The sequence below is a fragment of the Eschscholzia californica genome, unplaced genomic scaffold, assembly GCF_041429995.1.
Source record: "Eschscholzia californica isolate CP2 unplaced genomic scaffold, dmEscCali1.0.p SCAF_6, whole genome shotgun sequence".
Lineage (NCBI taxonomy): Eukaryota > Viridiplantae > Streptophyta > Magnoliopsida > Ranunculales > Papaveraceae > Eschscholzia > Eschscholzia californica.
The window spans coordinates 15,484,187-15,510,349 of NW_028238483.1; the positions used below are offsets into that span (position 1 = coordinate 15,484,187).

At 36.4% G+C, this 26,163-nt stretch overlaps 3 protein-coding genes across 3 annotated transcripts in view; 2 read left to right on the forward strand and 1 right to left on the reverse strand.

Moving 5' to 3' along the window:
* Window positions 1-4,269: 4,269 nt before the first annotated feature.
* LOC147531955 (tubulin-folding cofactor D-like) overlaps window positions 4,270-26,163 on the forward strand; it is a 50,647-nt gene continuing 28,753 nt past the window's right edge. Inside the window, exon 1 of the mRNA XM_086646192.1 lies at window positions 4,270-4,338. Coding sequence (XP_086502318.1) covers window positions 4,280-4,338 — 59 coding nt within the window. The 5' untranslated portion in view covers window positions 4,270-4,279. The remainder of the gene's footprint in view (window positions 4,339-26,163) is intronic.
* On the reverse strand, window positions 9,241-17,620 carry LOC147531956 (uncharacterized). The gene is made up of 4 exons (XM_086646193.1): window positions 17,504-17,620; window positions 17,317-17,414; window positions 10,963-11,036; window positions 9,241-10,220 (listed from the first exon to the last, which is right to left on the reverse strand). Exon 4 carries the CDS (start codon window positions 10,198-10,200, stop codon window positions 9,289-9,291), a length of 912 nt encoding a protein of 303 aa, XP_086502319.1. The 5' UTR covers window positions 10,201-10,220; window positions 10,963-11,036; window positions 17,317-17,414; window positions 17,504-17,620; the 3' UTR covers window positions 9,241-9,288.
* Window positions 12,709-16,272, forward strand: LOC147531957 (uncharacterized). The gene is made up of 6 exons (XM_086646893.1): window positions 12,709-12,836; window positions 13,641-13,723; window positions 14,136-14,479; window positions 14,861-14,990; window positions 15,680-15,882; window positions 15,970-16,272. Exons 1-6 carry the CDS (start codon window positions 12,709-12,711, stop codon window positions 16,096-16,098), a joined length of 1,017 nt encoding a protein of 338 aa, XP_086503019.1. The 3' UTR covers window positions 16,099-16,272.

Sequence of the window (26,163 nt, forward strand, 5' to 3'; positions counted from 1 at the left end):
AAATCTTATGATTTGAGTATTTCTAACGCTTTTTTTAAAAAATATTGAAGAAACCTTGTTCTCGAAACTCGTTTTTTCAAATATCGTTTCATCAAGAACGTTCCGTTTTCTTCATATTTTTTTTTCCGATAACAGTTTTTCAAATTTTTTTTGTAAATAATTTTTTTTTCAAAAATAGTTTTTTTCCGAAAGTCGTTTTTTCCTCAAAAACTCTTTTTCCCGAAAAAAACTTTTTTTAAAAAAAAGTAACCGAGATTTCATGAGACCTTTTCTTTTCACGAAAATCATTATTTTCTTTTTTTTTCGAGAAAATCAATTTTTTTTCGATAACCGTGTTTTCTGGAAAATATAATTCGGAAAAACGGTCTTCATAAAGTAAATACATTTTCAAGACATTCGAGTTATCCAAAAAACGATTTTTGAGAAAAAAAATGGTTTGGAGAAAAAAAAAATTCAAGGAAAAATATGTTTTCGGGGAAAAAAGTTATTCGGAAAAATCGGGTTTTGAAAAAAAAAACGCTTTCCAGAAAAAAAACGATTTGAAAGAAAAATGATTTTTGAGAAAAAATAATAATTTTGTAGAAAGAAATATTTGTTTGTTGATTTTAAGTTTGAAATCTAGATTTATTATCCCAAAATCCTAGTAAATCCTAGGAGGTAGGGTGAGATTTTAGTTCAATACAAAATTTGGAATTAGGAATCCTTAGGATTCAAGAGTCCTAGGATTCTTGGTAGCCAAATAGACCAAGGATTCTTGAATCCTACCAAATCCCACTTTTGATAGGAATCTGCAACCAAACTAGTGATGTTATGAAGGTCGGGCTGGGCCGGCCCGACCCTAGCCATCCCGGGATGAAAAGTCTCGGGTTGGGCCGCAACTCGGGTTGGTAATACTAGGGCCCAGCCCGGGACTGTTAACTGGCCCGGGTTTGACCGGTCCGGGACAGGCCGGCCCGCGGGCTTCAAGAAACGGGCAAGACCAGGCTGGGCCGGGCCTTATAGCAACTTTTTTTTTGAGGAACACCACTTTTTTATTTGAAAACACTTTTTCTTTTCATAAAGCCTATAAGTTGTGTAATACTTTTTTTTTTCTTAGTTTCTTTATCTAGATTAGTTTGTCTTTTAGTGGTTTAATTGGTGTTACTTTTAGTGGTCACTCTTTTGTCTTTTAGTGTAATTCTTTTAGTTTCTTTATTCTTTTGCAAGACAACTAAATTAATTAGAAACATAAATGAAAGACATTCAAATGGTAGAAATAAAGTTATTTTTTATTTAACTAAAATAAATGAAATAAAAAAATTACAAAACAAAAGGTAGATAATTGGATCACTATAGATTAAGCACATCCCAACTAGGTTGGCACCCACTTAACCTATCAATCATTTCCAATTATCTTTACATTAGAAAAATAAAATTAAAACACAACATGATAAATAAGTAACTAATCTTCAACAATTACTTCATCTTCCACTTGTAGATCTTCAAATTCTTTTTGAAGTTCCTCTATGTAAGTGGTTTGTCAGTTACAAAATCATCCCAATCTTTCACGCATATAATTGCTTCAAAAATATCGTCATTTAACCGGTTCCTTCTATCGGTGAAAACCCGTGAACATGCACTAAAAGCCGACTCCGATGCAACGGTTGATGCGGGAGGAGAAAGTAAATCACGTGCCATAATTTGCATAAGTGGGTAATAGATTCCATTTTGTCTCCACCATTGTATAACATCGAAGTTATCATCATTTATGCTTGTGTCATTGTCTAAAACACCTTGTAAATACATTTTAAGTTCAAAACAATCACTACAACCTTGATCACCTTGATTATTTCTTTTACTTAGTACCAATCTTTGCGGTGGATGATTTTCACTAGACGAAACAATATTTTGACTACTTTGAATCCTTTGAGTACCATATATCCGTTCATATTGTTCATATAAATCTTTTAATAAACCATACACATATTCGTCAATTGAAAAATTTGGGCGATTATCAAGGTTATCATAAATATTAAATAATATAAGAGAGGTATTTTCTATCTTTAATCTAGGATCCATGCATGAAGCTAAAATGAATAAGTTAGGACTTTCTTGCCAATATTTTTTGAATTTTAGCTCCATTTACTAATTACTTTATCATAAATTTGATAATGCCTACAACTAACAAAAGCTTTCCTTCAACAAAAAAAAAAAAAAACAAAAGCTTCGGTCATATCATATAGCTCTTTTAATACTAGATTTGTGGTAGGATAATAAATACCGGATAATATAGTGGTAGATTTATAAAAAACCTTTACAATATTTAAAAATAAATCACATTTTTTTAAATAAAAAATATTCAAACCGAATTGATTTTCAAATTCAACAAAGTCTATAATTACATTTTCATAGCCACTATACGATTTTAACATTAGATATGTTGCATTCCAAAGAGTGGGTTCATCCGCCATAAATTTTTTGGGTTTTAGACCCCTAGTTTACACATTTCCAAGTAATTTTGCCATCTACTATTTGATCTATCAATGTAAGTAAGAGCATCGGAAATTTTTTTCAATAAAATTAAGATTCTCATCTTTTGAAATTGTTTTAATGCCATCTTTAACAACTAAATTAATGATATGACATACGCATCTAACATGAGTTATTTTTTTTACCGTAAAGTTCATTAAAATGTAGAGTTTGAAGTAAAGACATGGCACTTGTATTAGCGGACGCATTATCGAAAGTAAGACTAATACATTTTTCCATAATACCATATTCTCTAAGTATGCTAGTTATGTATTGATATATTTGATTACCATCACGAGGATAATTACATAACCGAAGACCAATAATACGTTTACATAAAATTCATGTCTCGGAGTTAATATAATGTGCGGTTAGAACTAGAAATTCGAGTTTGTTGCAACCACTCCATATATCCGAAGTAAACGAAATTTCTCCTTTCACATTTTGTAGTTCGTTCATCACAAAAAAAAATTGATTTTTAAAAAGTTTAATGATGTCATTCCTAATGGTATGTCTACTAGTTTTACGATATAAGGGTTGAACGGAATTCTTAAGCCAACGTTCTAATTTTGGATCTTCGGCATATGTTAAAGGTTGTTCACCATTTGCAATATATAAAGCTAAATCTTCCCTCATTTTTTTACTATTATATGTAAATAATGGTTGGCTACTATTTTGACTTCCAACTATGGTTGTTTGAGTTGGAGCACCCCCTTCATGCTTAAGTTTACAAGTTTGTAAATGTCGTTTTAAAGTAGACAATCCTTTCGGAGGGTCTCCGACATAATCTCTTTTGCAAAACATACAAACCGCCCTCATACTTTTAACCCCTTTGACCGTTCTTTCTTCCATCGTAAAATAATTCCATACATCGGATTTCGATTTTCTTTTAGATTGTTGAGTTCCGGGGGTATTAGTCTCTACAGTTGGTTCTTCACCGGACATTTGGACATTATCATGTCCGGAGGGACTACCAAAATCATAGTTATCCATAACTAAAATAAAAATGTGAGGGTAGGAGAAAAGAAATTATATGTAAAAAACTCAAATAGGTTGATAAGGAAGTAAATTACTTACTTGATCTTAATTGAAGTCTTGAATAATTGATTACTAAAGTAATTAATTGAAGTTCAATAATTGATCACTTGACTCTTGAATAATAGTCCTCTTTAATTACTAAACGAATACTTGAAAATTTTGAAATCTTGAATCATTGTAGTTTTAAAGAGCGAGAGGTAAAATAATAAAGATGAAAATTTTTAGAGCTTGAAGATGAAGTTAAGAGCACTAGAGAAAATGAGATAGTTTTGAATGGAAATTGAGTAAAGAAGAGGGGATATTTATAACAAAAGGGGGTGAAGTAAAATGACTCTTTTTACCCCCTCCCCCCAACAACTAGAAAACGGCTAGATTGGGGGTAGAAATGGTAAAAACACCAACTAGCCGTTTTTGTACTTGGTTAAAATTTTTTTTTTTAAAATATGACCGTTGAGACGGGCAGGGCCGGTTTTGGCCCGGCGGGCCAAAACTATAGGCCCAGCCCGGGACCGTCAACAGACCCGAGCTTACCTGGCCCGGTATCCGTACAGGCCGGCATGGCCTTTATAACAACACTAAACCAAACACACCATTAGTGATTTGATATCGGACAAGAGTATTCGGGTGGTTGAAACCAGTGGTCCAAATATCCAACAATCCTACGCGGCATAACATACAAAAACGAGAATCCACATCTCTCAAGTAATTACTGCAACCTTCAGTTAAAGCTCAAATGGAACGCTTGGAGAGGAACATATTAACGTCAATTTCACATCTCAGCCACTCTCTTGGGTTAGTTTTACTCGATGTATAATTTATAATCTCTGTAACCTTCAGTTGTGGTATTTTCAAGCGCTTCGGCCATCCATGGCTTAAAATGGATTAACTAGGATTAAATAAATTCCAGTAGAAAATGCTTGGAATTCACAGGGAATGTTGAGATCCCTTGCTTAATCTTTGGTAGAAATCAGAATTTCAACAATTTTGTAGCGCCTTCTCTGCAAACAAAACATTGGGATTTTGATTAGGGATTAGATTCATTTGTTCTAGCTAAGATCCAACATTTTTTTGGTGCTGGAGGTGGCTATAGATATATCCTGGATACTGTTTTTTCTTGGGAATTTTTCACTTCTGTTTTGAGTTGTAATAACTGTAGTTGCCTGTAAAAGCAATAATCACTGGGAAAAATAGTATGGAAGTGCTACAACAAATATGAAGTTCTTTGGTTTTGTATTTACTCGCATGTGTACTCAAAAAAGTAGTTGATGAAAGTATATGATTATTCAAGAAAAGAAAAGAGTGGGACACCTGGTAGTTGAGATCGTTGTCATAGTATGGGTATAAATACCGAACGAAGCCAACAAAGAATCGCGATTGAATTGCGAATAAGGGTAGAAGTGAAAATGTTAATGAGTTTAGATAAAACGTTAGATCAATCCGATAACCAAAGGCAAAAGTAAGAGACAAAAAATGAGATGGGAGCTGAGTAACAAAACATGGGCGACAAAGGAGACGAGTCATATCCAGATATAGAATCCTCCGGGTGGAAGGGTAAATTAAGATTATTACTATAGTACTCTGAAGAAAAAGGAGATGGGCTATTGAGATGCAGGGTCTAGGCGCCTAGCAAAATTGCAATTCGCGCCCGAAAAAGGAGAATGGGCTATTGAGATGCAGGGCCTAGGCGGCTAGCAAAATTGCAATTAGTGGCCGTACCTAAATGAGATAAGCGCCAGAGTGCCCCTTCCTGCCCTGATTACTCCAGTTTATTCATAGTTGATGGGCTTTTGATTTCTACTTCATTCCGTTAAATATAGTTGATGGGTTTTTGATTTCTTTCTCCATTATTGTTCATTTATTTCCTCCACCTCCAAAATCAAACTCATTTGGTATTCAAACCAGAAATCAGGGAAAAAGGGAGAAGTCTTCCCTTTTATCAATAAGCTTTGAAGCTAGTCTTCCCAATGGAAGACAATGGTGTAGAAGTCTCATCTTCTTCTCTCCATGATTTTTAACTCAAAGATGAATATGGTTTCTTCATAGTACTTACCTCATGATTCAGATTGTCAAATGAGGAACCCTTTTCAATTCTCATCTTCTCCTCTCCATGATTTTTAAGTAGTTCAACACCACTGGGCTTGTTCACCGAATTCTCAACTTCGTCTGAGATAGAGAGGTTAAAGAAATCTCGATCTGACCAGTCCGAGAGCCAAAACAAAGATTCGGACTAGCCCAGTCCGATACCTTCGGGTTGGTTTGACTCTAAGGCTTTGTTCTGGTTATGGGATTGGTTAGTCTGAAAAGAGCGCCTAAAAATGTCGGAAGTCAAACGAAATTGACTAGAATGAATCCCTTTTATAAGGTGCGAGTATTAATTTGAAAAGGTGGCTTAGCAGCTCCATTACCAATTAATAATACCAACAATCATATATTTGTCGTAAAGCAATCCCACTTTGGTGGGAGACAGGAGTGTGGTGCTCTTCTTAATAGGTTAAACATCCTTCACTAGTGAGGCCTTTTAAAACCGTGAGGACCAGGTGTGCCAAAGCGGACATTATCACTAGTAGTCCGGAAGGCTGGTCCGCATCATCCTATAACAATATTATCATATTAGTATTTTCTAGGAAAAATGATTTGATATTCCAATAACAAATAGTATACAATAAGATTACAAGGAAGACTTCAAAAATAATCTAAATAAAACAACCAATTGTATTATTCTTTGTGCTTCTTATGCATTGCACTTGTCCAAAGGACAATCGGGAGACTGAAGGATATATCCTTTCGGTCTGAAGGAGATGACCTTCCGTAGGAGTGTCCTTCGAGCAAGATGGAAATGCGATCACTTTGTCAATTAGGATAACGCTAACGTAATCCAGAAGATCATCTAGTCCGGTCAAATTAGGGATCGTAATGCTTAGCTAGAAGCCGCTTACGATAGTCGGGTCACTTCGGTTATTCGCGGCTAACATAGACCGGATCGTACATCGGATTACACCAAAGAGTGGTGACTTAATCGGAGAGAGTTGACTAGTGGGAACTTGACAAATAGATGGATTAGATCCATCTAAACAGACCTGAAAAAGTTTAGATGAGATTCAGACAAAGATAGGAAGAACCGGGGCCGAAAAGAGATGCCCGGGAAGGCTAAAAGGGGTTGGCCATGCTAATGGGCCGGCCAGGCCAAGCCCACTAAGGGACTGATCTGGCCGGCCAAGGCATAAGGAAACCCTAGATATGAATCCCTCCCTTCTAAGATTCCCAGCCAGAAAGGGTTTCTAACTATTATCTTTTATGTGACCCATATGGAATCCTAATCTAAATATGATTCTAATTAGGATTTCTCTATATATAGACCATTATAGAACAGAAAAGGTGTGGAATTTTCTCAAGAAAAAATCAGACTCTCAGATAGCTATGGAGAGAGAGGGATTTTAGAGAAAAAGCTCCCAACCTATCTATCTAGTCAAAAGAAGAAGAGTTATTTTCAACCTTCAATAAGGTCCTAGCTGACATTAAAGAAGGGAGATCAAGTCAACTTGCTCGGATGTCTCAAGTAGAGGAGCTACAATAGAAGCTCTCATCTTCGGGAAAAGGCATTGGAATCTAGTTTGAAGGAAAACGAATAAAGGTATTCTTCTTTCCGATTCTAGTTCATTATTAGTTCTTGCATTTGATCCTGGTAGCTAGTTAAACATATAGATGTTTGAGATTCCGCTTACAACACTAGGTGACACCAAAACGCAACACGATTCGACGAGACAATCAAAGAGTTTGGTTTTCTGACGAATGCAGAAGATTCTTGTGTTTACAAGAAGGTTAGTGGGAGCAACCTAGTTTTCTTGGTCCTTCATGTCAATGACATATTAATCATTGGAAACGATATTCCGATGTTAGAATCAGTTAAAGATCGGCTTGGAAAGTGTTTCTCAAAGAAGGATCTATGGGAGGCAGAATGCATATTGAACATCAAGATCTCTAAAGATAGATTGAAGAGGATGATTGGACTTAGTCAAGAAACTTATATAGATAAGATTCTAGACCGGTTCAAGATAAAAGACTCTAAGAGAGGATTTCTTCCCATGTCACATGGCATTGTGCTAAGCAAGAATCAGTGTCATAAGAATCCTGGTGAGCTAGCACCCATGAGCGAAGTTCCTTATGCTTCGGCAATAAGATCAATCATGTACGCCATGATCTGCACTCGCCCAGACGTCTCATATGCCTTGAGCATGTGAAGCCGTTACCAATCGAATCCAGGAGAGGCACACTAGACCGCTGCCAAGAATATTCTAAAGTGCCTGAGAAGAACAAAGGATCACTTCTTGGTATACGGCGGGAAAGATGGACTCATGGTTGAAGGTCATGTGGATGCAAGTTTCCAAACGGATAGAGACGACTTCATATCACAATCTGGATACATCTTGTGTCTGCATGGAGGAGCAGTGAGCTGGAAAAGTTCGAAACTAAGCACTGTTGCAGACTCTACCACTGAAGCAGAATACATAGCAGCTTCGAAAGCGGCCAAGGAAGGAGTTTGGATTAACAAGTTCGTAATGGAACTCGTTGTACCTGACATAGAAGAGGGAATAGCTTTGTATTGTGACAACAATAGAGCAATCGCCCAAGCCAAGGAACCTAGAGCACACCAGAAATTCAAGAATATCCAAAGGAAGTACCACGTGATCAGGGAGATCACTGAAAGAAAAGATGTGGTCATTTGCAAGGTCCATACAGATGACAACGTGGACAAATTTAAAAATGTGTCTGTTCCGCCCGGACTAATGAAGTATGTGTTCTTAGTGTGCCCGTCGGGTCTGTTTTCCTTTCTTATATAGATACATCATTAATAAAATACACAAATTTGATAAGTCCGATAACTACCGTCATTGAAGACACTGCGAATGGATACATCATATATCTTTGAAATATCAAAGATATAAATGGCTAGTCTTTTCCCGCAGACAAATTTGACTTCAATTGTTTTGAATGTCCTTCACATAATCTACAAAATTATATGCTAACGCTTAGTAATGTCAAACCAGCCTTACATGGGTTGGGATTGCCCGAGATAATACATATTATCATGATACTATTATTACTTTTTAGTTATTTTTGTTTTTATTTATTATTATTGTTTTTGATATGGGCTCGTATCATTTTCATTGTTTGTTCTTGAAGTATACAATCCACCAAAATATCTACAGTTAATTATATATTGGTTGAAAAAATTGGCTCTTTTTTTACACTAGAATCCACTAAAATGTCAATGAAAGTCCAAATCCACTAAAGTCTATGGATTTGCGAATGCCCCTGATGTTCACGGACTTCAAAATACTTATGATTGAATATTTCAGACATTCACAGACTTTAAATTATTTGTGCTTGAACACCATAGACATTTACAGACTTTGAAATGTCTGTGATTGAATGTTGCAGATATTCACAGACTTAATGTCAACCAAAATCCCCCATTGACTACACCTCTTAGTATCTTATAAGCAATTAATATAAGAATTTAATTTGAAACATAGATGTTAGCAAAAGAATCTTTCCATTTAATTCAAAGAAAATTAAAATTCAATCAATGAATCATCTGAGAGTTCAACTCATCAAAACCATCCATTTTAAGCCATGGATGGCCGAAGCGCTCGAAAATACCACAACTGAAGGTTACAGAGATTATAAATTATACATCGAGTAATACTAAGCCAAGACAGTGGCTGAGATGTGAAATTGACGTCAATATGTTCCTCTCCAGGCGTTCCATTTGAGCTTTAACTGAAACCATAACGGAGAAACACCCAAAACCCCTCTTGTCAACCTTGGATCAAACACATCAAAATGCACTTTTCGTAGTGAATCTAACATAACTTCGGCAGGGATAGAAGGAAGCAACACAGGAAGAGCCTCGGAAGGTACGGTTTTAGCCAACTCTCGAGCCTTTTGCAAATGAACATTAGCAACAGAAGCCATCTCAAAAACTGCATTTGGTAAACCATCACGGTTATCCATCCGGATATGAGTTTGGCCTCCTTCTCTCACTAACAACCCGTGTTTCGATGCTACTTCAACTAGTATATATGGAATCTGAGGATTACGATTAAAATGGTAAGGTAGAGATCTAAGAAGTAAAAGAATACCACTTGCTTTCCCAATATGTGAGGCTGCATGATCAGCTGTTGTTGACCTTATTCCTCCGGCTTGAAGTGTCATATACAAGATGGTGGATACTGTGTCTTCTGCATATTTTTCGAGTTCTTCGATTGTTTCGGGAATGTCATTTACCTCTCTTCTTGCGTCGTTAATCCGAGCTTCAACGGATCTCTTTAGCCAACTTTTGCTGATTTTGTGTTCGACGATTATAGATGAGAGAGCCTGAGCTGTGGGATGTTCGATTTTCTTGTGAGAGAAGATTTTGTCAGTGGCTTCTTGCCACCAAAGGAGACGCATAAGACCGATTCTTGGATCAGAAGCAACATCCATTGCTTTGGCAGTTTCTACATTGAAAGCACGGAGAGCAAATGCAGCTTTTCGCATATGAGGGGCGAGTTGGAGGACACAAAGGTAATGGTGGTAATCGTAGGTTCGTACTTGTTGTACACAGTGAGAAAAAGCTGCTCGGATCCCACTCGATGTCGAAACGCCATTCATCAAATTCTATTTGGTTCTTTCTGATATACAAAATAAGGGAAGAATAAAACCAATGTGTCCTATATCTGAAAGAAATTGTATTACGGCAGAATCCACAACATGAATAATAAGAATATATTGAATAGCTGAGACCCTGATGACAAATCTGACTCCCACGAAACCAAAAGAACCCCAAAATTTTTAAATTTGAATGAATATATCGAAGAAGAAAACTACACAAATGGCGACTAGGTTTTCTAAGAGAGAGACCGAAAATCTCTAACCCCTAAGCTAATGGTGCCATCCTAACTCCTGAACATAAGAGAATACCAGTGAAGGATGAATATGAGAGTTCAGCGGATACTACAGTTTCCCCAATCTCATGCTCTAATATCTGTATCGAGATCGATTAGGGCATAACTTCCAGTAATTCAAGCTATGATAATCTGATAACTCAACCCCATTTGAAATTTGAACCGCCCAATTGAGGCGGATTGGGTTGATTCATATTACACATTTTAGGTCAATAATGTGAAACAAATTTTTAAGACAAACCAATAAAATACGGCCAGGGAAATATATAAACAAGAATAAGCTAATTCCTCATTCACTTCAAAAATTTAATTGGATTTTGACAAACACAATATAGTATTTTCAATGAACTAAAATGATTAAAAACCCTAGAAATCATAGATCAGAATTAGTGTATTGAATATAAGAATATTAAATGGAGGGCATTTCAATAGAGAATTCTAGAAAGAACTAGATTGATTGAAATCTCACCTGTTTAAAACGACGATGAGTTGCCGGAGAAATGATAAATCGGTGAGTTCACTTTCAAGAATGATAAATCTCACCTGTTCCAAATTAAGGTACTTTAATACTCAATACTTGCACTCTTCCAATCTATTATACAAAACAGATCCTTATGACTAGGACACAATAATTACATAAAATATGACTAGGACAACAATAAGGTGACTGGACGTCCACGTTGATATCTATCTTACATTCTACAAATCTAGCCCTCGGATCTTCCAACTTGAGTGGAATCCAACGGATTTTTCATTACCCCTTCAAATTTGAGTGAAATCCAACGAACTTGTCATTACTATGACATAATTAATAAAAATAAAGGTTTGATAAATTTAGTCCCTTCGTTACCCTCCCTCTCTCTCTGCCTGAAATAAACCCATTGAATGATTCTATCCTTTCGTCTTCCTACGCTTCCAGTTCTTGCTTTACTGGATCAAAGGTTTGTATTACCTCTCTCTATCTCTCTCTCAGTATTTATTTCTATTTTTTCTGTCTAAAGCTTTTTATATTTCAAAGATTAGTTTTACCTCTTTGCACCTCTCTCATATCGATTTCTATCTCTGCTTTATCTAATCGCTCTCCGACTGCGGTCGTACCAAGGTTTGTAACCAATCCTTCATGCCACAAATGAAAAGAGGGTCTTTGGTTTTAATAAGGGTTTTATGGGTTGTTCATTTGGTTCTCTGGTTTTAAAATTAGGAGATTTTATAAATAGGTTTGATATAGGTTCGCCCAATTATATTGTGAATTTTTAAATCAACAAGAAGGCTAGAGGTAATGTTAAGGTTCTATCATTTTCATTATTTCGTAATCTTTTTATGGCTAGACGGAAACAAATTGTAAATAGGGGATTTTATAAATAGGTTTCATATAGATTCCTTCAATTAGAGTGTGCATTTTTTAAATCAACAAGAAGCCTAGAGGTAACTTTCGGGTTCTCTCATTTTCGATATTTCGTAATCCTTTAGTTGTCTTCTTTAACATCCTTATTAGGTTTGATTTAGATGATTTATGTGTATCATCTGTATAGAAGTTGTCTTCTTTGTTTATCCGTGTACTGTTGAAATGGTTTTACCTATCTTAATGTTTTTCTTGTATCTATATGTCTATCATTAGTGCTTTTATTAGTGTAAAGACTAATTATAAACAATCAATTACATTAAACTCTAGCTGAACGCCAGGTTGCATGGTATTTTCCATTTTCTAACAACTAAGAATGTATGGTGTATGGATAAGGTAAACCTCTGAGCTCCGACTATAATTTGTTATCAATTGTGATTTGTGCAAATTTAGATTGGTTCAAGAATGTATTGTTACTATTGTAAATTTAGTTGTCTTTTAGGTTCAGATATTCATATTTTAATTTTGTATGACATTTGTTTCGGTCCAAGTTGTTTGTTGATCAATGGTTCACAAGATGCAAATCTAGGTTTTATCCCCCACGCCCAGAGTATATGTCTAAACCTTATCTAACGGGATGTTTACGAGTAGAGGATATGATGAAGTTCTAGAATGTACCATAAATCTACCATTAGGATGTTCTTGATGTCGAACTTCTTTGAAATGGATATAGTAGTGATGCATTTCTATGTCTTACTAAATTTTATTTTACAATTTTTCTTACTTTTTTTTTCCTTATCCACAAAGTCCCTTTTTGTTTATTTCTTCCTAATTTATGCCATTGGGTTGGTTTTGAAAGTGTACATACCCGGGATGGATGGGCAACAAATATGTGAGAGAGGAGATGCTTGCAGTCTTGAGATACATGAACATAGTTGGGGATTTTGTACTGAACAACCATTATTCGATGCAAAAGAAGAGGTATGCGGGAAACAGAGCGAGTAAGTAGAGAATTTATGAAATCAATATGATACTAATTGAAGAAAAAGAAGGACACTTACTCCAATGGTCTTCCTGAAATTCTTGGAATCCTCTTGATCTTCAAAGGGGTAAGCTCCCACCAACATAACATAAAGAGTTACTCCACATGACCAGACATCAGCCTATTTTTGTACTCTTTGGGCATTTGATGGAGGTCGATAGTCACCATCTTTTTCTTACTGATTGGAGTTAATATAAACCAACTTGTATAGTCTCCAAAGGTGCAAAGTCTGCGTAGCTAAGAGAATTGGAGTCCCATTGTCAAATTGCCAAAATATTTTGCGAAAATTCTCATTTTGGTGAGAACTTTAGAGGCTTCTGATTGCAATTGCTGTGTAAGAAGTTTCAGACAGTATCGGTATAGTATTTGGGATGCTCTGTTGTTTATTCGGTCTAAAAAAGTAGGTTTTCTTAACAACATTATCTTCGTCTACTTATATTGGTGTCTAGATAAATATTTCAATAACTATAATTGATTGTAGTTTGAACTTGGCAGGAAGTTAACTTGAGCCTGTTGTAATTGTTAGTAATTATTCTGCGGCCGACAAAATTTATTATGTGTTTTAGCATTAGCCAATGTGCAAGACAGTATTAGGGAAGAGACAACGAACCCATCCTCGCTCAAGTGGGAGATTACAGTTTAGCTGGTTTAACAAGTTGTCTTGATCCTTGCCCTTTACCATCTGCTGCAAAAAAGGACATCGGGACAAAGAAATACTATTTTATGCACCAAAGTCTGGCCTTGGAGATCTCCTCTTTGATAGGGATGTTGTCTACGTAGGCATTATTAATCATCTGGTTCAGTTTTCTAATGTTGACGACAACAATGGAGAAGCTGTTCGAAAAGGTATTCAGTACCTTGTTTTGTCCGAATCTCAATAAGTAGTCTAAGAGTACATATAAAACCTTATTCATTTATATACTGGTAAGTGTTCAATTCAAAGCATGCGACTACTTTCTCTTCATTGTTAGTAATCACGTAGTAGTTAATATTAGAGACTGAACCATATCGGCAAAGGGTTGGTAGCCTGGTAAGCAACATGGTCGATGTATCAGGGGTGAAAAGACTTATTCTGGAAAACGATTCTAATATCCTATTTTGGTATATCGATTAGGTAGTAGTCTATATTAGTGGGGTATTGCCGGTGTACTGCAAATGATACATTCATATTAACTACTTCCGTAATAGAGTTTCCATTTTGGAGTTGAGTGTCTTGTATCCTTATGTTTATTAGGGAAGGGCCATGATGGTGGGTGAGGCCTTGGTAAAATCACTTCAAAAGATGAAAATTTAATTGATGTGAAATTGGACTGGAGTTTCATTTCTCTTTTCAGTAGGAAGCCTCCTAATGCATCAGATGATAAAAGCTACAAACCTGTGTCACTGGGGTCTAAAGAAGGTGGTACAGAAAATGAGAAAGGATGTGAATCTGGGAAGGAAAATGAAATCAGTAAGTCTGATGATGACGATGATGAGGCTGAGGATGTGGATGTCTCAGAAGGGGATGATGCAACTAAATCGAAGTCAAAGGTTAAAGAACACATTGAATTTCACAATGGAAGGCTAAGACGAAAAGCAATACCTGATCATGATGACCTTGAGGTAGTTAATGCAGGCGCACCTATTTCTTTCCAATACAAGGCTTTCTTTCTCACATGATCATGTGGCCGAGTTAAATATGCTGATCGGTTTTTGCTATATATTCAGTTACAGTTTTTGCTGAATTATGTAGGAAAATAAAAACTGATGCACAGTACTATCTTTTTGTTGACTTCTTCGAAACTGTTATACCAATTTTGTGTATATGTGATAGTTCCAACTCATATTTTTGTACCTTGTTTATATTTCAACATTATTCTTTATTCTCAATCTATTTGATATTCCATATGAGTATCTCCTTTGTTTGACATTATATACTATGTATCATCTTGTACAACCTTCTTGCTGTGACATGCAAGCTAAGTGAAATTTTGATCATGCCAGGGTTCTAATGAGAAAAATGACGGCGAAGATGAGGAAGATGACAAAGATGAGGAAGACGAGGACAACGATGACGTCGATAACCAGTCATCTGCAGGTGCAGATTCTTCAGATGAGGACCACTCAGAACATGGTGAGCTCTGTATTTTCATTGCAAAGCTATTGTAAATGTAACCTTCACACTTTTACATGTGTAACAGAGAATCTTTGCACTAATATCTCTATTTGACAACAACACGAGGTATTGCTTACCAGATATATTTAGCAAAAAATACCAAACCGAAATATGGCAGAGAAGTATTTTCTTTTCTTTGTCATTAGGTCATATATTCTTACTTACAATTTATACTTTTGGGTTTATCATTGTTACATACATAAAAGGTGTTAACTTAAATAGATATTTTGTAGTCCTAACAAGGTTGTGTGCAAGTATTTACGAGATATATGTTGTTGTTCATGTTGTATCTATTGGAATGAGTGCAAGTCTCCAACAAGAGTATTAGATACGATTATACGAAACAACTATCCTGCACGACCAAGAAAAACACTGAAAAAGAGTATCCATGTAGTGAAGCTTTTTAATGACAGTAAAATGTTTTGAATGTTTTCTAGGTTTAATGCTATATTGCCTACTAATTTTGAGTAAGAAGTAAGAACATTTTATAAAGAGTACTCATTTATCCAGTGAAGCATGGATTTGAGCAATAATTATGACAAAAGGAATTTTACTTTCATTTAGTGAAGAGCAGGATGACATGTATATATTTTGGCATGTCGAATGCAATGTGTCTCGTTCGGACATCATTATTGCATTATGCTCAGAAGAAGAGATGGGAAACGCTTCCAAGTGGAAACAACCCTTGATAGAGAGAACAATCTCGAGAAGAATTACAAATCTCAAGCAACTTGTATATGGAAATCCTACTTTAAACTCAACAACCTCTATCGCTGGACAAGACAGCAGTGATGGCGAAGAAAGTGATGAAGATGGTGAATTCTTCAGGCCAAAAGGAGAGAAAAAGAAGGTAGTTTTCAGAAGCTACAAGTCATTGCGTGTTCTTTCAGGTGAATCCATATTTAAAACCAAATTATCTTTTTCTTTTATGCTGTAGAAATTCGGTGAAGGAGTAGATGGTAACAATGTTTCTGCTAAGGACTGTTCTAAGTTGATGTACCATGTAGAGCTCAAGGACCGGAAAAGTGACGAGCTTCATTCTCTGCTTTTTAGTTGTCAGATTTGATATATGAGTGCCATGGGTCATTGGATGATGGATATAAACCTACGGTGTCGAGGATAGGGAGAAAATAAACTTTGTATTTATTAGGTATATTTCTTATTTAAATGTTTATTTCAAATATATTTTTTTTGGGGTGTTGTCTTTGGTTTTCAAGTCTAGCAATAAAGAGAACCCAAAACAAGTAGTTACCTTGGTGTACTGAAAACAATTTTTCTGGATTTACAGGAAAATTATTTAGATAACATTTTATTCAATGATTTCACTATGTAAAATTGAAGGGATTACTGAAACCGTGATAAGACTTTAACAGTATTAATGTTGCAAACGTGTTAAACTAACCAGTTACTTATTTGACCACGAGTGAATGTAAATCTAAGGTTTGTATTTGATTCGTATCATTTACTTTCTGTTTTGTAGTATTTGACTCATCGGAGAAATCAAATTTAGGGAATTCTCAAGCATACGAAAGGTTGGAGTTAACGTTTGAGATTCGAATATCATTACAAACCATACATGTTTCTGCATCTCTGTTCGAGTCATATTCATCATATGAACAACTTTGTCGCAACTATATGATATTTTTTGGAATACAACACTAATTGCTTCCAGCTCATATATGATACAATGTGTTGTATCTGTAATTACATACAATGCGTTACATAAATAAAAAAAGTTATAGCCAAGGTGCGAATCTTGATTTCATTGTCCCACTATTCGCATTTCGTAAGGGGCATTGCCCCCGCACGTAGTGCGGGGGTTATGCCTAGTTTGACATACAAATCTTATACAAATACAGATACCATTAACAACCCAACTACAGACTTTGGTAAAATACTTAACCTCAGCAGAAATTACTCGTCGGGTAATACTTAATGAAATTTGTCGATAATGGCTCTAATTATCTGAGGATCTCTACTACTATGCTCTCATTTGAGTTTTTGCAAAGAAAACAAATTCCAACCAACAGATTCTGACAGGAGACCAAATGTTAAATAAACTACTAGATAGACTAATATTTTCGACAAAATATTTGATAGCACAAACCTAATTGATTAATCTTTAATTAGATTGTTAATGACAACCCCAAAGATTTGAATCATATTAGGGCAAAATCATAAAAATTTCTCCAAAATTTCATCAAGACAGACAAATAAAATCAATTTAGGGCAAAACCATAAAAAGTTCTCAACAATTAGAGTTGAAAAGATAACAACAAAGTACCTTCAAACCAAGATGTTGTTAGGAAGTGGCGGGATGCCAACACCAAGCTCGAAATCGAACCTAAGATGAAGCTTGGGTTCGTAGAGAGAGAGAGAGATCTATAGAATTAGAAATTTGTAAAGAGAGTTAGCAAAGAGAAAGAGGTAAGAGAGATAGATGATGATAGAATAAGAGATTTGAATCTTACCTTTGTTAATGAAAGAAGGAAGAATGATGAAAAACCCTAGATGTTTTTCTCCCAAAAAGTTTCGCTCTCTTAACCGGTTGAAATTTGCCCTAGGACTGAAAGAAGGAAGATAATGATAGAAGAAGAGATTTGACCCTGTTTTGACTAAAAGGACTGATTTTCAAAGAAGCTAAATTCGGGGGATCCAAAATGAAATAAAAACTCAAATGCCCAAAAACACAACCCACGTCATGTTGCTATGCCCGGTTGGACTGCCAACTCACCCGGCCGGGATTGGGGCCGGGATTCAACCGGGCATAGCATCATTTTTGATTATTTTATGTGCAAAAACAAAAAATCTTTGAAAAGTTTTGAGAATAAGACACAAACATCAATACCTTTAAGCAAGAAACAATGACAAAGATCTAATCTTTAACCCTCAAAATTCACTGCAGATCCGCCTAAAAAAACATTTGAAAGAAAATAATAGATACATCTAGAAAAGAGGAAAAAAAAATACCACCTTTCTTACTTGTAGGTTTATTTGAGTCAAAAAATTTTCTTTAACCAAGGCTGACATCCGATCCATCTGCTTCTGATCTACAAAACCAATAGATATTAGAAGAAACAAAGACAAGTTAGTTTTAAGATAAACTGTTCTGTTCTAAGAGAATAGAAATAAAAATCAAACCTTTCATGGATGGAAGTAGATAGCCAGATAGAAGAGGTGTTACGGAAAGGTGAAAGAATCCTGAAAAGAAAAAATTGGAAAAAATATTTAGATCAGGAAGAAAATATATCAAAATTTTCTTTGGGATAAAAAAAAAATCCTCTCTTTTTGGAAGAATCAAAACTTCTTAAGAAAGAAAAAACAAAATTGTGAAGAAGAACTAAAAATCACACCTTTTAACCATATGCTCCAGATCTAAACTTGTGAAAAACAAAGAAAAATCAAAACTTGTTAAGAAGAAAGATCAAAACTTGTTAAGAGGAAATAAAAATCAAAACTTGTTAAGAAGAATTAAAAATCAAAACTTGTTAAGAAGAATTAAAAATCAAAACTTGTTAAGAAGAAATAAAGATCAAAACTTGTGAAGAAGGAAGGAAGATCAAAACTTGTTAAGAAGAATTAAAAATCAAAACTTGTTAAGAAGAAAGAAAAAATCAAAACTTAAGAAAAAGAAAAATAAAAATTAAAGCTTGTTAAGAAAAATAAAAATTTATGAGAAGAAATCAAAATCAAAACTTGTTAAGAAAAAGAAAAATCAAAATCAAAACTTGTTAAGAAAAATAAAAATCAAACCTTGTAACTTCAAGAGAAGAGATGTGTTGAGGATAGTAGGCGAAAATACCATCATGAAAAGAAAAGGATGTTATTCAGTTTAGATCTAGTAGCCCAGAGATTAGGTTTCGGAGAAAGTTACATACCTACGAATTTACCAAAAACCATATGTCCGTCTTTGAAGATGTCATGTCTGACCACTGACTGCGACTTTAAAGGGTTCTACAAATTGCTATTCGCACCTTTCCCTATGCGCGCCCCTTACGGTTCTGCAAGAGGCGCTCCCAGTGGCCCTCTCTCCTATTCTCACCTTTTTTTCTCTACTTTCTCTCCATTCGGGATCGCTCTCTTTTTATCAACAAAGGTTGTGTTTGATATTGTTATAACTGAAAGTCGCGGAAGCTATCGAACCTATCCTAGAAATTGATCCGATTAGGAAGATTAACCGAAAAGCTAAGTCAAAATCAAATATGCGAACAGAATTTAACGAGGTTCGGCTTTAAAGCCTACGTCCTCGGGCGAACAAGAAATCTTTATTGAAGGATAGATGAAGACGACTAACACAACCCGCAAGTTCGTCCCAAGATGGTACCGTATAGAAATTAACCTTCTATACTAAATCTTCGACGACCGAGAAATTTAACACCGCTCAAAAACTATGAACAAAAAACTCTGTTACTTGCTCTCTCTCTAGATCTCTAAAGAAGAGTTGTTGTTGCTTGTGTTGGTGTGTTGATTACAAAGCACTCAACCCCTATTTATATATATTATAAGCCAAAAAATTGGAAACTGCCTATTGAGCCAAAAAATTGGAAACCATCCCAATTTGGAAACTGCCTATTGCTGCCTCTTAAACCTCCTCTTCAATTTTTAGAAACTGCCTCTTATAATTCTCCACCTCGTACACAATTTGATATACTTCAAATTTTGGACGAACACCAGGATACTCCTTGTAAGATATATCTTCTTTTTGTGACTTCATCCGACTGCGCCATATGACCATGGCTGCCTACGTACCCTTTTACAGGATCAAGCCTACCGTAGTTCTACCAACCCTTCACATAAAGAAAACCTTGTCGCCATTACACCCTTTCGGGCAACTTAACACGAGCCGATTTGTAGCAATTCTAGACAATGCTGAAACTTGCTACACGTCACCACTTTAGTCAACATGTCCGCGGGATTCTCATCTGTGTGTACCTTCATGAGAGAAACATCACCTTCCTCTATGACATCTCGTACAAAGTGATACCTGACATCGATATGCTTAGTGCGAGCATGATGAACCTGATTCTTCGCCAAATGGATTGCACTTTGACTATCACACCATACATCTACGCACTCCTGCTTAATCCCTAGATCATCCAGAAGACCTTACAACCACAATGCTTCCTTCACACCCTCGGCCATAGCCATATACTCGGCCTCCGTAGTAGATAACGCAACTGTAGATTGTAACATCGATCGCCAACTAACTGGAGCACCATGTACCCTAAATACATAACCAGTAGTAGATCGTCTTCTATCTAGATCGCCAGCATAATCCGAGTCAACATAACCGCTTACCTGACATGTGTCTCCACCAAAGCACAAACCCGTATCAACAGTACCTTTCAAGTACCTCAAGACCCACTTCACAGCTTCCCAATGTGTCTTCCCCGGGTTTGCCATAAACCTACTAACCACACTGACCGCCTGTGAAATGTCCGGACGAGTACACACCATCGCGTACATCAGACTGCCAACTGCACTAGCATACGGTATACGATCCATATGATCATTCTCCACCGTTGTAGTGGAAGATTGTTTTCCCGCGAGAGCCTGAAGTGTGGTGCCAAAGGTGTTGACACCGCCTTCGCATTCTGCATCCCGAACCGAGAAACTACTCGTTCGATGTAACCTTTCTGATTCAAGTACAGTTTCTTACTTGACCGCTCTCTCTTAATCTCCATTCCCAGTATCTTCTTTGCAGCGCCCATGTCTTTCATCTCAAACTTTTGACTGAGTTGAGATTGCAACTTATTTATCTCCACCATGCTTCTAGAAGCAATAAGCATGTCATCCACATACAAAAGGAGATAAATAAAGTCACCTTCGCGAAGTTTCTTGATGTATACACAACAATCATAGTCACTTCTGCGAAAACCACGCTTTAGCATGAAAAAATCAAATCGTTTGTATTATTGGCGAGGGGATTGTTTCAATCCATAAAGAGACTTCCTCAAACGACATACTTGATTTTCTTTACCCTCAACCTTGTATCCCTCAGGTTGAGCCATATAAATTTCTTCTTCCAAATCTCTGTGCAAGAAGGCGGTTTTAACATCGAGTTGTTCCAGCTCAAGATCCCTGTGAGCAACAATACTCAATAGCACCCGAATAGAAGTATGTTTCACGACCGGTGAGAAAATCTCATTGTAGTCGACCCCTTCTTTCTGTGCATAACCCTTGGCCACTAGTCTTGCCTTATATCTTGTACCCTTGATCTCGGAAGAATCCTCTTTCTTCTTGTACACCCATTTACAACCAATAACAGACTTTCCTTCGGGCAATGGGACAACTTCCCATGTCTTGTTTTTGTGAAGAGACTCCATCTCTTCTTGCATAGCAACCAACCAACTCTCTCTTTCCTCCGCGGTAATAGCTTGTTTGAAGGTGACCGGCTCGTCGTCTTCCACCGAGAGTGCATATTCAACAAGATTTGCCTTCCCATAATGCCTAAGAGGTTTGTCTGACCCTAACCTCTGTACCGGCTTATATAACCGTTTCGGCCTAGTGTGTACCGAAATATCCTGCTGTTGTTGTTGTAAAACTTGTGTACCTTCCCCTTGAACCTCCTCATGATCGGGTTCATCAATTTTCTCATCCTGAGTATTATCCTGATGCTCCACCTGATCATGATTCCTAGAAACCCGTTGGTCTTCGGCTTCTACTTCCACTACTTGAGCTTTAGTAGACCCAACATCACCACAACTAGGCACCGTAGCTTTCGCCGTAGCTACAATAGACGACTCATCAAACACCACATCTCTGCTGATTACAAACTTCTTGTCTTCCGTACACCATAGCCGATAACCCTTGACTCCTGTAGCATATCCTAAGAAAATTGCCTTCTTTGCTCTATTGTCAAGTTTGTTACCTTTAACATGGTAATAGGCCGTACAACCGAAAACCCTAAGTCTCCCGTAATCTGCATGTTCACCTGACCACACTTCGTAAGGTATGCCGCCATCTAAAGAAGAATGTGGAGACCTGTTCACAATATAACAAGCTGTAGCAACAGATTCTGCCCACCATTCTACGCCTAATCCCGAATTGGAGCGCATACATCTAGCCTTCTCAAGTAGTGTACGGTTCAATCTCTCTGCGACTCCATTCTGTTGAGGTGTGTTTACTACTGTCCAGTGCCTCACAATGCCTTCCTGATTACAAAACTCCTTGAATGCCCCATCCGTGTACTCGGTCCCATTATCCGATCTTAACGTCTTCAGCTTTCGACCAGTTTTGTTCTCAACCATTGCTTTCCACACCAGGAATGTGTTGAATACCTCATTCTTATGCTTCAGAAAATAAAGCCAGACAAATCTCGAATGATCATCAACGAATGTAACAAAATACCTGGAACCACCCTTGGAAGGTAACTTTGCCGGTCCCCAGACATCGGTATGTACGTAGTCTAATACCTCTTTGCTCTTGTGCTTACTTGAAGAAAACGTTACCCTGTGTGCCTTCCCGAACACACAATGCTCACAAAACTCTATGCAAGGCTTCTTCATGTCCTTCAACAAGCCTTTCCCGCACATCAAAGATAGACCCTTTTCCGACATATGCCCAAGGCGCATATGCCAAAGCCTCGTACAAGCCGTTGGATCCCTTCCATTGATTCCTACTGCTACATCTCCTGTAATTGTTGTCCCCAAAAGTTTGTATAAATTACCGTAACAAGTACCTCTCATTACTACCAAAGAACCCTTAACTACTTTTATGGAGCCATTCTCTATAATTATCTTACAGCCGCTTCGCTCCAACACACCAAGGGAAATTAGATTTTTCCGCAAATCGGGTATGTGTCTTACGTCTGTCAATGTTCTCACCACTCCATCGTGCATCTTGATACGTATTGTTCCGAGTCCCACAGTTTTACATATACTATCATCACCCAGTATAACTGTACCACCATCTATACTCCTATAGGTAGTAAACATCTCCCTATTTGGGCACATATGGTGTGACGCCCCTGAATCAAGCATCCACTTATCGAAGATCTTCTCAGACACCTCTGTCACCGAGAAACATTCGTCCGCCTCTTCTGACACATATCCCGCCTCTTGCATCTCTTGTTTCTCCTTCTAGCCTTCGTTCTTTTGCTTCAACTTTTTCTTTGGACAAGCCGCTTTAAAGTGGCCAAGCTCACCACAACTAAAGCATGTTTTCTTGAAAGAGCCTCTAGATTTGGATCTAGATTTCCCGCCCTTTCCCTTTCCCCTTTCATTACTCCTCCCCCTCGTTACAAACAACCTTTGTGCTTGATCCTTGTCTACTCCACCCGACGCCATACTGCTAGTAGCAACCTTACGAAGGTCATCCGCCAATAGCGAATTTCTCGTCTCTTCCATGCTTAGACTATCACCAACAAGCATCAAAGTTTGAACAAGGTTTTCATAAGATTTAGGTAATGAAAGTAACAATATGAGGGCTTGGTCCTCATCCTCAACCTTAACATCAATATCCTTCAAATCTGAGATAATCCTGTCAAACCTATTCACATATTCCTGAATAGAAGAACCCTCTTCCATTCTACATGTGAATAATTTGGATTTTAAGTAGACCCGATTCGTTAAAGTTTTCGTCATGAAACTGCTTTCTAGCTTTAACCACACACCCGCCGCCGTTGTTTCTTCGTCTACTAGGAACGCCACGTCCCTCTCAAGACACAACATAATGGTGGTCCGTGCTTCGAGATCTAACTCCTCCCAATCCTCATCTGACATATCTCCTGGTTTCTTTCCCGTCAACGTCTTGTGTAATTTCTGCGAGATTAACAGATTCTTCATCTGCATCCGCCAATAAGAAAAATCGTTTTTCTCATTGAACTTCTCTATCTCATATTTCCCTGCTTTGATCGTACCACTTCTCGATCCCATCTTCTCTTCGTTCAATCTCAACAAGGCTCTGGTACCAATTGTTATAACTGAAAGTCGTGGAAGCTATCGAACCTATCCTAGAAATTGATCCGATTAGGAAGATTAACCGAAAAGCTAAGTCAAAATCAAATATGCGAACAGAATTTAAGCCGAACCTCGTTAAATTCTGTTCGCATATTTGATTTTGACTTAGCTTTTCGGTTAATCTTCCTAATCGGATCAATTTCTAGGATAGGTTCGATAGCTTCCGCGACTTTCAGTTATAACAGATAGCAATTTGGGAAAAGAAAAAAAATTAGAGAAATTTTTACTCTAGGATATTTTTTCACCGAGAATCATTTTCTCTATATATGAAATCATATTTTCTATTGTTTGGTTGACTATGGAAAAAAAAATTTCCATTTATTTTCGTTTTCGATTATTTGATCCTTCACTGAAAAAATTTGTTCCTCGAAAGTAAAGATGTGTACAAGAGGGAGAGAGATAGGTGTTGGGATTTACATATTGAAACCATAAAATGTGTCAAAGAGAAGAAACGCAACACAATTGGTTAACACAAACAAATTAAAAACCCAAAAATTTTAACAGAAAACTCAAAACTAATTTATGTATGTGGATTGTAATTATATAGTATTTGTGTGTGAAGAAACATACTCCATCATGAGAGAGAGATCAGTTCTCTATGGATTTTCTATGGCTAAGAATGTTTTGAATGAGGGATTTTCTTCATTATGATTACCTCCAAGCTTCTGAAAGTTTATTAATAACCTAGATAAAGAGGAATCATCAATTAGGGATAATTGTATAGGTAGAGACGAAAATGAAGCTTTCTATGGCTAAGAATGTTTTGAATGAGGGATTTTCATCATTATGATTACCTCCAAGCTTCTGAAAGTTTATTAATAACCTAGATAAAGAGGAATCATCAATTAGGGATAATTGTATAGGTAGAGACGAAAATGAAGTGTGGAGCTTTTTAGAGAGAGAAAGAGATGAAGATGAACTTTTTTTTTTTGCATTGATGAAGATGAACTTTTTTTTTTTGTCAAGGATGATGAAGATGAACTTTACTCATAACTAAGCATATTGAGAGAGAGAGAGAGAGAGAAAACGAGTAGAGTTGTGAGAGAGTACAAAAGGGTTGTTTTTTCTTTTCAAAGGATAAAGAAAGTTTTACTCCTGTAAAAGGAGGGTCTTAAATTCCCCCTGTTTTGGGGAAAGTTAAGAAAAATAGATCACGTGATGCCACAATTCCTTTTCCCTAAATTGACTATCAAACACAAAGAAAACGGAAAATTTAGAGAAATTTTTTCTACTTTCTCTGGGAAAGTTCTGTATCAAACACAACCTAAATATATGATGGAGTAATTTCTATATAGGTCAAAATAATATAGAAAATAAGTGAAAAAGCATAAAACATTTGAAAATTATTATTCAGGTCAAAAAGTGTGCAAATACTAAATTATCATTAACTTAACTTTAGAGACTCACGAAATGGTTGTTTAGGTCAAAATAATTTTCATGTCAACTATGTATTCTTTTCTATGAGCTACAAATTTGGTAATGATATATAAGGTTTAATATAATATGGGCGTTTAGCAATCATGTAATTTTTTATTTTTTTGAGTCTCTAAATATCTTTACCCAATAAACTCCACTTTCTTTCTCAAAAGAACCAAAATTTTTTAGGGTTCTTCGTCATCTTCTTTCGTTGGAATCTTCTTCTTGAAGTTCGAATCTTCTTCTTCATGTGGTTCGAATGTTCTTCTTCGTCTTAATATTTTCTCGGTTCAGTTATTTTCTTCTTCTCTCTCTATACTAAACTTTATTTTTCTCTTTCTAGTTCGAATCTTGTTCTTCATCTTCTTCTTCTAGTTCGAATCTTCTTTTGCATCTGATATTTTTCGCAGTTTAGTTATTCCTCAACATAAGATTCACCTAATAACTGATTTGGTGGTATTATAGTGAGACAAAACTCTTATTTAGGTGATAATGATGAATATGCTGACAAATCCTAGAAAAACTGAAACCTTAATATTATTGATGAAGATGATGAATGTGTTGTCGATAATAAGTTTTATTTTGATGTTGATGATGACGCACAACCAAATCTGAAACCCAAGTGAGGTTTTATCTAATGATGAAGAAGATTTTTTCGGATTTGAAGAAGAGAAAATTTCAGTTTTTGTTTCTCGATTTGTAAATCGAGTTTGCAAGTTTTGTAAATCGAGCTACAACCTGCGATTACCATCTAC

What these genes read in the sequence shown, in the direction of transcription:
- LOC147531957 (XM_086646893.1), top strand. Translation starts at nt 12,709, where the DNA reads ATGGATGGGCAACAAATATGTGAGAGAGGAGATGCTTGCAGTCTTGAG. An exon ending in CTGATCATGATGACCTTGAG is followed by an intron (nt 14,480 to 14,860) that starts GTAGTTAATGCA and finishes TGATCATGCCAG; the next exon opens with GGTTCTAATGAGAAAAATGA. An exon ending in TGAGGACCACTCAGAACATG is followed by an intron (nt 14,991 to 15,679) that starts GTGAGCTCTGTA and finishes CATTATGCTCAG; the next exon opens with AAGAAGAGATGGGAAACGCT.
- LOC147531956 (XM_086646193.1), bottom strand. Translation starts at nt 10,200, where the DNA reads ATGAATGGCGTTTCGACATCGAGTGGGATCCGAGCAGCTTTTTCTCAC.